General features: G+C 35.9%; 1 protein-coding gene across 1 annotated transcript; it reads right to left on the bottom strand.

Moving 5' to 3' along the window:
• Window positions 1-9,896: 9,896 nt before the first annotated feature.
• LOC110815796 (uncharacterized) lies at window positions 9,897-10,901 on the bottom strand. Its single transcript, XM_022043743.1, has one exon. The coding sequence runs from the start codon at window positions 10,899-10,901 to the stop codon at window positions 9,897-9,899; it is 1,005 nt and encodes a 334-aa protein (XP_021899435.1).
• Between the last annotated feature and the right edge of the window lie 1,688 nt (window positions 10,902-12,589).

Raw genomic sequence — 12,589 nt, forward strand, 5'->3', positions numbered from 1 at the left:
GGTAGCAACGCGTTGCCCAAAGCAGCGGCGGTGCACTGCCCGAGGTACAGTGCCCAGCCAACGCACTGCAGGCTAGCCTATAGGCGCATAGGCTTATTGCTATGCACGCAAGGCTAGCCCATGCGTGCGCTGGGCTTAGGCGTTTTGGCAGTTGCGCGCACAAGCTTACTGCATGCACTCTGTTTGGCTCCAGTCCGTGCGCGAAATGACACGCGGACAGCCCACCAGAGCATGAAAGGACGCGCGCAGGTCCTGAACTCGCGCCGTGCGTATTGCATGCACATCCCATGCGTGCGGGCGTGCATGCAGAAGGGGCGTGCATGCTGTGCGCACACCCTGCGGCCACTGTGCGCGCATGCACACATGCACAGTGCCCAGCACCCGCACGGGCAAATAGTTTTCTCGCCAGATTTTTCCTACTAGCTTATTATCCCTCGTTTCGCCATTTTTTGATTTTTTTCTAAATTTTCTCTTTAAAATAAAATGAAATAATTTAAAATATTTTAAAATATAATAAAAATAAAATTAATAAAATAAAATAAAAATATATCAAGATCACGAATCTCGAAAAATGTTAAATAGCGTAAATTAATTTAAGTTTAAAGCGGCCAAAGGCCCAAATAAATAGAGTTCTAAATTATTTTAGCACAGTGATAGGTAGGGTGTTAAATTTTCTATCAAATTCCATAGTGAGTATACCATCCTGTACATCTATCTTTGTTTTGACTATACTAAATAAAGATGTTTCTAATAAAATATCAGAGGGATTGGATAATTTATCATCTTCCATGTCTAACACATAAAAATCAGTAAAAAATATGAGATTATCAACTTTGACAAGCACATCCTTTATAACTCCTTCAGGATAAACAACTAATTTATTAGCTAGCTGAATTGTAACACATATTTTTTAATGGACCAGCATTTAACCTTGAATAAATGGATAAAGTTATGACATTCATTGATGCTCCTAAATCACACATGGTTTTCTTTATTACTAAAGTGCCTATCTTACAAGAAATAGCAAACATACCTTACTCATTGCCTTTAGTGGGTAGTTTCCACTTAATTATAGCTGAAATATTTTTCTCTATACTTACCCTTTCATTACAACTCAACTTTTTCTTGTTGGTACACAGCTCCTTTAAAAACTTGGTATATCAAGGTACTTGCTTAATTACATTGAGTAAAGAAATATTTACCTTGACCTTGACTTCATAAAAAGTTCTTAGGACCTCCTTGCCTTCTTTTTCCTATTTTAATTGTGTAAATTTTTGTGGAAATGGAGGGATTATGAACGATGCTGGCTTATTAGAGTTTGGTTTTATGCCATTTGTCTTGCCATCAACTGCAGCTTCTGATTTTGTACCTTTATGTAAGCCTTGCCTAAAGCTTACCTAACTAGGATTTTCCAACAACTCTAATAGCACTTATATTTTCTCTTGGATTAACTTCAGTTTGAGATGATAATTTATGCTAGGATTCCAGCTTACTCATAGATGTTGCTAATTAACTTACTTGGGTCTCCAAATTTTGAATGTTTACTTTTATTTTCTATTGAAATTGTTGGGTGTTAGTAGCAAGTGATTTTAACAATTTCTTCTAGAAATATACCTTGTTTTGGAAGTACTGGTTGTTGATTTGCAAGGGCTTGGCTAATATTGTTGAAATTTTTGTTATCTTACTCCATAAACAATGTTAAGATGATCCCTCCATCTCGCATTGTAAGTGTTCGAATAATGGTCATATCTCTCTTGCGATTGGCTGGAGAATCCTCCAATCGCATTAATTTGCTACTGGTCATCATCTTGAAGTGTAGGACACATGTCTGTAGGATGTCCAAGATGTGCACAAATTCCATAAACCCTTGCTCGAGGGTTATTCCCAACAGTCATATTCCTCACCAAATGAGTTAATTCAGAAATTTAAAACTCAAGGGAAGAGATACTTAACTCATTCACTCTCTGAGAGGTGTCCCGAGTGGAACCGAATCACTAGGAAATGGCTGCCATGATCACTATCAATTCTCTAGCTTGTCGAGATGTTTTATTCACTATAACACCACCACTTGCTTCATTTAACATTCTTCTTTTTATGGGCAACAATCCTTTATAAAGATAATGAATGAGAGATTATTCTAAGATATCATATTGCAGGTAACTTGCACACAACTGTTTGAATCTCTCCCAATAATCGTATAATCTCTCAGAATCCCTTTGACAGATTTCACTCCTAATGCTGGCTGCTCGAGATGTTGGGAAGAAGCGATCTAAAAAAGCTTTTACCATCTTTGCTTAGGTCATGATTGACCCGGGATATAGGTAAAATAACCAATCAGTGGCTGTATCATCCAAAGAAAAAGGAAATGCTCTCAATTTTATCTACTCTTCAAACATTTTGTGCAGCTTCATACTTGAGTACATGACATGAAATTCTTTGAGGTGCTTGTGCAGGTTTTCATTCTCTAAACCTTTGAACTTGGGTAGCCAGTGAATTAGGCTAGATTTCAGTTCAAAACTACATCCAGATCTAGAAAAATGATGTAGAGGGGCTACTGGTTGGTAGGTGGTGTTGCCAGCTCCCTCAAGGTGCATTCTTTAACCATCTGCTCAGTTTTTACTTTAGTTTTAAAGATTGTGCTGCTATCTACAAAAAAATGCATCCTACTGACACATTTTTCTCTGTAGCTAGGTCTGTTTCCTTAAGCTTTTTACAATTTTCTTGATTTCTAAATTGGAAAGAATAGGTTCTCTGCGAGCAGACGTAGTCATAGAAAGCAAAATAACCAGTAAATCTCAATTCCCAAGCAACAACGCTAAAATTTGATAGGTGTCGAATATAACCAAAATAAATTTATATTTAACCAATGAAACAAGATTTTAATAGTGGTAAACTGGGTCAAATTCATAGGAAATTGAAAATTAATTTTCTTCCTTGACCAACGAATAAAAAATAAATATTAGGAGTTTTATAGAATCAAATACACAACATACAAAATAAATAATAAGTAGAATAATGTTAAACAAACTCTTTATTGCAAATTAGAAACTAAAGCAATTATAAAAAAATTCGAAGTCGACGAAATAGATAGCTCTAATAATGTAGTTGATCATAGATGTAAGGATTAATTTTATCTAAAATATGGTAAACCAATTATAGTTGTCAGAAACATTCCAACAACCAATCCTTCCTTGAGAGTTATTGTTGTCAAGCAATCCTGTGAACGTCCACAAGATCTAACTTATGAACAACCTTGAGAGCTAAAAGGACCAGATTCAAGTTGTCGGGTTTATCCACGTGAAACCAGTCAACTAGATTACTTACCTCCTTAGTGTAGCACTAATCGTTACTTGATGCCAGAACCACTCAAATAATTATGGATTTGAGGAGTTCGACTAGCTGGTTATGGTTTCTCTTTTTGTATGACGGACCCTATTCAAACAGATTCAAAATAACAAATATAAGTACAGGAAACAAATAAATACCAGCTCTAAAATAAAACTTAAATTAATTCGATTAAATCTCACATATAAATTGCTGGAGTTTGCAAGGTCTATCAACTAGGAAAAAGAAAATAAATTAGCCACTCATGATGGACTTTTTAATACAAATGAGTTTTTAGAGAGTAAAGAGAAAAAGAAAGATGAAAAAGAAAAATTGGAGACGTAGCAGAAGCTATTGTGTGCGACATCGGGAAGAAGAGAGATCCTGATTTTACTTGACGGCTACGATTTATATAGCAAAAAGGGGCTAAGGTTTTTCCTTTTATTGATTAGGATAATTTTCCTTATTTTTGGCTTATTCCAAGCTTTCTAAAATATTTTTTCCTTAATTTTTGACCTCAGATCTTAGTTAGAATGATATCTTTTTCTATAGTTGAAAAGTGTATGTTTTAATTTAAATATATTATTTTGCACAACTCTTAGACTTACCCAAAGCTAAGTTGTCTGTCTACTAGACAAAACCTTTTCCAAGGCTTGTTTCTGGGTTGATAACTCTTTTCACAAACTCTTTCTTTTTTTATGTTATTTTTTCTTGTTTCGTTCTTATATCCTCTGTTGTAACAAAACATAGAAAATAATTTGGATTAGATAGTGTACTATTGATATAGCTTAAATTTTCATAATTTTAATCAGAAAGGTACTTTTGTAATTATCCTAGGGATTAATATTATTTGTATTCTAGGGACATAAAGAAAAAATTTAAAAGCCTCCCTTTATATAGGTTTGCTAACCTATGGATGTTGTACTCTCTTTTTACTGTCGAACCACATAAAATTCTTTGTTATTTTCTTTTTTGCTTTTATTTTGTGTTGATTATGCATGCTCTAGGGATTAATTTTTCCAACAAGTGGTATAAGAGCTCGAGTTTGAACTGGGTTAGGGAGAGAAAGTAGATTGGTTGTGAAAGTAACAACAAATTGAGAAATCATAAAAAAAAATGAACCTACAGCAGTTGTGTTTTTTTTTTTGCGTTCTTTTTCTCTTTCTTCCCCACAGACTAGTAACAATGGTGGCAGTGGGAGCTTCGATCAGTGATGATGCACCACCAGTGAAACCAAAATAGAGGCGCGATGAGATTTTTCAAGGCACAGCCACGCGAAGTCTGACAATGAAAAATCACAACTGAGCAAAAAAAGAAGAAAAATCGCACAATTGGCTTAATTTTCTTTCAGTTCTGCGTGATCAAAGAGAATGGAAGATTTTTCAGCCTTTTCTGTACCCGAAGCTAGAGCCGAAGAGGGAAAAAACATGCCAAAGAAGACGAACCAGCACGTCGCGACACTCAATTTGCACAAGGCCCAAGTTACGACATTCATGGCAGTTTTTCGATGTGCCTTCACTATATCCATGTTGGATCCGTCAAGTCGTGCGATTTTTTATGTTTTTGGTGATTTTTGATAGTGTTCAACGGTGGCCGATGACGGTGCATGAAGCTCTGGTGGCCACGTGTGTGATAGAACAGGTGGCGGTATGTGGCGACACATGGAGGCACGTAGAAGTGTGTGTGGTGCTCCGTTGGTTGCTTGTAGTGGTTTCTGTGCAGCAGTGACTCCCTGCGAGTGTTTTTCTTTGTTGTTACGACAATATTTCTTCTCTCTATTTGTTTGTTTTTGGTGCATAGTCTAGGGATTAAAGATGACATCCACGAAGTATAAGGTAGAAAAATTTGATGGTAAAACAAGTTTCAATTTATAGAAAATTAGAATGAGATCATCACTAGTACAACATAGTTTATGGAAGGTAATTGAAAAAAGATTTCTATATGGAATGAGAGAGCCAGAAAAGGCAGATATGCAAGATGTAGCCTTATGTGCAATTTTCATGAGTGTAACTGATAATATTTTACGGGAAATTGCTGGGAAGTCTCCCCTTCAGCTGCGTGGAAGAAATTAGAAGAATTATACTCTGTAAAATCGTTGACGAACTGTCTTTATCTAAAGAAAAAGCTGTACAATCTGAAAATAAGTGAAAGTATGCCCATTCAACAATATCTTGATTATTTAATTCTATCATTATGGACTTGAATAATATAGATATCAAGATTAATAATGAAGATCAAGGCTAATCATATTATGTTCACTACCACCTTCATATGAGACTTTTGTTGCACGAAAAGGACAGTATTTCACTGCATGATGTCAGTAATGCATTAAAATCGAAGGAGTTGAAAAAGAATTTTCCAGAGTATAGAACAAAATGAGAGAGTTTGGTGAATAGGGGAATAACACAAAGAAGAAATAAGTTAAAGGGTATATCAAAATCTAGAGCTAAGAAGGTAAATTATTATGAATACGGGGAGTAAGGTCACTTTAAGAGAGATTGTACCAAGTTGAAAGAGAAAAAAGGAAAGAAGTAAGAGAACTCTGTGAATTTAGTTGACGACAACAATTCCGATGAGAGTGATAACAGTAGTGCTAGAGAAATCTTATATGTGAGTTCTAATCATGGGAAGAATTTTTCGATTCTTGATACTAGTGCTATATTCCATATGTATCCACACAAATATTAGTTTACTACATATAAACAAATGAATGGTACAGTGTACATGGGCAATCATAGTCTATTGACTGTAGACAGTATTAGTGACATCAGATTAAGAATGTTTGATGGAGCTATCAAAACCATCGAGTGTTGGCATGTTCCTCAGATTAAGAGGAACTTTATTTTTCTTTCTACTCTGGATTCTCAAAGATACAGGTTTCATGCAGAGAATGGTATTCTTAAAGTGTACAAGGGCTCAATGATAATCATGAAAGGTAGTTTGGAATGTAGATTATATACTCTTCAAGGCAATATAGTTTCAGGGGAAGCTGCTGTAGCATCAGAGAACAGTGATCAAAGTCAAGCTAAATTATGGCATATGCGTTTAAGTCATATGAGTGACAAGGGATTTTTTATGTTGGGCAGGCAGAATTTGTTGAATGGTTATGAAAAAGAAGCTATGGATTTCTGTGAACATTGTGTGTTTGAAAAACATACCAGGATGAAGTCCAACAAACAGGCATTTGCACAAGAACAAGGATAAGTTGGATTATATCTGTTTTGAGTTATGGGGTCCATATAAAACTCCCTTCAAAAATGGTGTAAGATATTTTATGACTTTGACTGATGATTATTCTCGGATGGTTTGGGTATACTTTCTAAAGTTTAAGGAATATGCATTTTCAACATTTGTCAAATAGAAGACTATGATTGAGAAGCAGACGACAGAAAGGTCAAGTGTCTTAGGACTGACAATGGGTTGAAATTCTGCAATCATGTATTTGATGACTTCGGCAATATGGAAGGAATAGTAAGACACTGCATTTGTGTTGGGACACCATAACAGAATGGCATTGCATAACACATGAATAGAACGCTTTATAATAAAGCATGAAGTATGCAGTCTCATTAAAGGCTTGGGATAGGAATTTTAGGTAGAAGCTGTGAATACAGGTTGTTTCTTAGTTAATAGATATCCATCAACAACTATTGAGTGCAAAACTCCTTTTGAGGTATGGTTTGGTTCGCCTGCTGATTACTATCAGTTGAGGGTGTTTGGTTGCCTTGTTTATGCTCATGTAAGCGATGGTAAACTTGAGCCGAGGGTAAAGAAATGCATATTTCTAAGATATGCTTCCGGAGTAAAAAGTTGCAGGTTGTGGTGCAGTGGTTCAAAGTCTCCAAGGTTTATTATCAGTAGAGTTATGACATTTAATGAGTCTACTTCATTAGATAATTAGAAAGGAGAATGCAATAGCAAAATCAGATCCCAGTATTGGAGAATAATTAGAGGTAGAGATAGAGACCCTTGCAGCTCAATCAAAGTACTAGTGATCAACAACAGTCTTATAGCATCGCAACAGACAGTGAGAGAAGACAGATTAGACCACCGTAGATGTATGAAAATCTAGTTGCATATGCTTTAGTAGTTACAGAGATAGTTGTTTTATAAGAACTTAAAAGATATAGTGAAGCTATATCCAGTTCAAATACAAATCAATGGATTGGTGCTATGGGTCAAGAGATTGAGTCACTTAACAAGAATCAGACTTGGGAACTTCTTCTATTGTCAAAGGGACATAAAGTAGTTGTAAATGGATTTTCAAGAAAAATAAAGGCATTCCGAAGGTAGAAACACCGCAATACATGGCTCGATTGGTAGCTAAAAGTTTTACTAACCGAGAATGGATCGAATTTAATGAAGTGTTCTCTCCAGTTGTGAAACACAGTTCCATCAATGTTTCACTTGTTATGGTTACTCTTCATGATTTAGAGTTGAAGCAGTTAGATGTAAAAACTGCATTTCTACATGATGAATTAGAGGAGAAAATCTATGAGTCAGCCCGAGGGATTTATCATTCCAGGTATAGAAAAACATGTTTGTTTACTTAAAAAATCTTTGTATGATTTGAAACAGTCACCTAGACAATAGTACAAGAGATTTGATACATTCATGAGATAGAATAGTTTCATTCGTAGTATCTATGATAGTTGCGTGTATAACAAGAGACTGTCATATGATTATGCTATATATTTGTTATTATATGTAGATAATATGCTTATTGCTACTAAAAGCATATCGCAGATTGATAATTTGAAAAGGCAGTTAAGTAAAGAGTTTGAGATGAAAGATTTAGGTACTACGAGGAAGATACTGAGAATGGAGATTACTCTGGATAGAAGTGATGTAGAACTTTTCTTATATCAGAAATAATATGTTGAGAGAGCAATGCAGCGCTTTAATATGAGCAATGCAAAGCCTGTAATGATTCAACTTGGTACTCACTTCAAGTTATCTACAAATATATCACCAAAGATAGATGAAGACATGGAGTATATGTCTAGTGTTCCATACTCGAGTGCTGCAGATAGTATCACGTATGTCATGGTTTGTACTCGTCCTGATATTTTACATGCAATTAGTGTAGTGAGTAGATACATGGCGTATCTTGGGAAACAACATTGGCAGACAGTGAAATAGATTCTAAGGTACTTAAAAGGTACAGTAGATATGGGTCTGATATTTGACAAAGCCAAGATGAATGACTTAGTTGTAGACTATGTGGATTCAGACTTTACAGGGGATTTGGATAAGAGAAGATCTCTGATAGGTTATCTATTCACTCTATTTGAAAGTGTTATCAACTGGAAGGCAACGTTGCAAGCTACAGTAGCCTTGTCTACCATAGAGGCTGAATATATGGCTCTAACAGAAGTAGTAAAAGAGGCTATTTAGCTACAAGGTTTGGTGAGAGTGATCTTGGGTTAACACGGAAAAAGTTGATAGTATTTTGTGATAATCAGAGTGTCATACATCTCATCAAAAATCAGGTGTACCATGAGTGAACAAAGCATATCGATGTTAGATATCACTTCGTCTGGGACATTGTATCACAAGGTATCATAGTTGTGCAGAAAGTATCTACATAGGAGAATCCCATGAATATGATGACCAAGGCAATCCCAGTTAGCAAGTTTAACCATTGCCTAGACTTGGTTAGAGTATGTAATACTCATTAGTGCCCTCGTACAGGCACTATCGCAAGACAGAATAATAAGAAGATCATTTCCTTTGATTTTGAAGAGAATTTAAGCAAAGGAGAAGATTTATTGATATGATTTAAATTCTGATAATTTTAATCATAAGGGTATTTTTGTAATTGTCCTAAGGACTAATATTATGTGTATTTTGGGTATATAAAGAAAAACCCTAGAAGCCTCCCTATATATAGGTTTGTTACTCTATGGGTGTTGTACTCTCTTTTGATTATAGTAGAATATTTTTCTTGCTAGTCTTGCCCGTTGATGTAGGCACATTGCCAAACCATGTAAAATCTTATGTTATTTCCTTTTCTATTTTTACCTTGTGTTGGTTATGCATGCTTTAGGTATTAATTTTTTCTAATACATATCATCAAGTTTAACAACCCAAATGTGGGTGAGAATGATGTCATGTTAAGATACTATCACTTCTTTGTGATGACATATTGATTTTCAGCATCGATCTATTCATGTGTAACAAGGAAAAGGACTTGGTTGGCATTTAAATGTTTGGTCTTTCTATGAGACTTTTACCCCTTTAGATACCCTCGAAGCTTAAAGTAGGTTTCCATAGTGTGCACAGGCATATGGCATTTGGAACATAAGAGTCTATTAGGATTTGTTTTAAAGCATCACTCCGAAGAATGTCCTACCATTTTACAATGGGAACAGTAATATTGTTCACAGTTTTGGTTGGGTCCTTTGACAGTTTTATTTGTTTCTTTAATATTGAAAGTCAGAGTTCTATTGGCTAAAACATCCAATGAGATTTTTTGACAATTTTTTTCTTTTTGTATAATTGAGTACACTTCATTTAAACTAGGAAAATGTTTTATTTACAATATTTGAGTTTTGATGACCTTGTATGACTCATTCAGACCCATGAGGACCTTCAAAGGATAGTCCTTTTGATCCTCCACAATAATAATTTAGAATAGATACATAACAGTTAGGCAAATTGTTTGAGTCATCTTCCTTTGAGGAGGAACTGGCATTCTGGTTCAGGAGTGCGACCAGCTGATCACGTTGGGTTTTTGTTATCCAAAACAATTCCTGTGTTGTATCCTTTAAGACTTGATTTGCATGAATCTCTCCGAATTTGCTTCCCTTATACAGTTTATGCCCTTTGGGATATCCATGGAGTTTGTAGCAGACCTCCATCGTATGCTCTGGCATTCCGTAATGCGACCAATTAGGTTTGTTTGGGTTCGCTTTGAAGCATCTCTCTAGTGAGTGCCCTGGAACCTTGCAGTGGCTACAATAGTACTTCTTCGAGTTTGGAGTTTGTGTGTTGCTTTGCTTTCCTCCATCTTTGGTCATCATCACCATCATCTCCCCTTTTGGTTGGTCAACTAATATATCCCTCCTTTTTTCTTCCTGCTGAATGATGGAATGTACCTCATTCAATGTGGGAAAAGACTTAATCAAGAGCACCTGAGCCTTCAATCCTTTGAATGATTCATTTAACCCCATCAGAAATTTCATCACGCAATCTCGTTGTTGGTAATCAACCATGGCTTTCAAGCCTCCACAAGTACAATTTGGTATTGACTCGTAGTTCAGCAGTTCATCAAAAAGTGCCTTGAGTTTGGAATAGTAAATACCTACTGAGTCGCTTCCTTGTACGAGGTTTACGATGTTCTGCTTCACTTCGTAAACCCTTGGTGCATTCTGCTGCACATGCCTATGCTCAAGCTCACTCCAAAGTTCGTGTGCCGTTTCTTCATAGAGAGTGCTTGTCTTAATGTCTGCTAACAGTGTGTTTTGCAACCAGGTGATCACTATATCGTTACATCTGAGCCAATATTCCATTAAGGGGTTATTGGCATCAGCTGGAGGATGAACTCTCCCGTCGATGAATACTAGCCCATCCATGATAATTTATTGTATTGAGAAGCTGCGGGACAAGAACAGCTATTGAGTTTTTATTGGGGGTAATGTAATATGGACTGATGGGATTGGTAGGATCAAAAATGGTTTTGCTCATGGAAAAGGGGTTGACGTTGAGGGTCTGGTTTTGTTCGTCTTGAGCCATGGCTCTGATACCATGTAAAGATTTGAACGAACTCTAAGAGAAAATGAAATTTGCAGATTTTGGTGAAAAACATAGTGTATGTCTCTACCTTCCTTTTCTTATATTAATAATTGAAGAATAATACAGTGTGGGGTAGAAGGAACTTTCTTTTACCCTTTTTACAAAATAAAAAATAATCAAAAATGGAAAATCAAATATAACCGTATGATGGGTATGTCACCCACTGCATGATTGGTTACAAAGAATATGTGGGAAATCATTAACAGATCTGCAGGTCACTAATGATTAGGAGACACGGTGACAGAGACTTAACAGTTTCCTCACTGCTGCTCCTAAGGTGGAGGGAGATGACCTTTAGTCTCTTGACGTGGCAACTCTGCCACCTTTACCTTTCCTTTCCTGTCTGAGTATACACCATGTGTGCATTTTGCTAATGTGGATTGTTGACCACGTACATCATCTTCGTTCTTTGACACTCTCGACCACTCCAAGTTTGCTCCTTGAATGGCATAATTGAGCACCAACTTGAGATTCTGTTAAACAATCTGCAATTTGGTCTTAATAAGGGATATACCTGACTTCAAGTTTTCTATCAAGGACTTTATTCTGTATAAAATAAATGTCTACTCTATATGTTTGGTTCTTACACGATAAATTGGATTACTTGCTAGTTGATTTGCACTCATGTTATGACACCAAGTAATAGGAGTTGTTGAAAGAGAAATAGATACCTCTGCAAGTAGTGATTCTAACCATGGAATTTCACAAGAAACATGAACAAAGGACCTCTACTCGAATTCAACACTAGATTTTACCACCACATATTACTTTTTAGAGCTCAAGGAAATAAAACTTGAGTCAAAATACACACAATACCCAACTATCGATCTCTTGTCATCCTTGTTACATGTCGAGTCTGCATCTAAGGACCTTATAAGAGTATAGTTGTTACATGGCTATATATGAAGACCAAATTCTTTGGTGCCTTAGTTTGTTGATGATAAAGGCAATATCTAGTTTGATCTGAGTTAAGTATTGCAAGGAACCAATTATTTTCCTTTATAATATTAGAGTTCTAAGTAGTTATCCTCCTAAGAAGTTTGTACAACATTAAGAATGGCGGGTGTAGAGCATGGCTTATAGTTTTTCATATCGGTTCTCTTAAGCAGTTCTTCAATGTACTTTAATTGTGTTAAATAAAATCTTATATCATCCCTTATCATCTCGATTCCCAAAAAAAAAAGATGCAATGAGCCTAAATCCTTTAGGGCAAATAATTTGTCCAACTCTTGCACAAACCTTTTAAGTGAGGTAGGATTGTTACCTCTTAGGATCAAATCATCAATATATATGAGCATAAACATGATTTCACCTTTGTTTTTCAAAATAAAGAGTGAGGAATTGCATTTTGAGTTCCTGAAGCCCCAATTTAACAAAGTTTTCCTGAGTTTCTCAAACCAAGCCCTAGGTGTCTGCTTTAAGCCATATAAGGCTTTATTAAGCTTGTAGACATAATTGATTTTGCCTT

Source organism: Carica papaya, chromosome 8 (assembly GCF_054855325.1).
Source record: "Carica papaya isolate Zhongbai chromosome 8, ASM5485532v1, whole genome shotgun sequence".
Taxonomy (NCBI): domain Eukaryota; kingdom Viridiplantae; phylum Streptophyta; class Magnoliopsida; order Brassicales; family Caricaceae; genus Carica; species Carica papaya.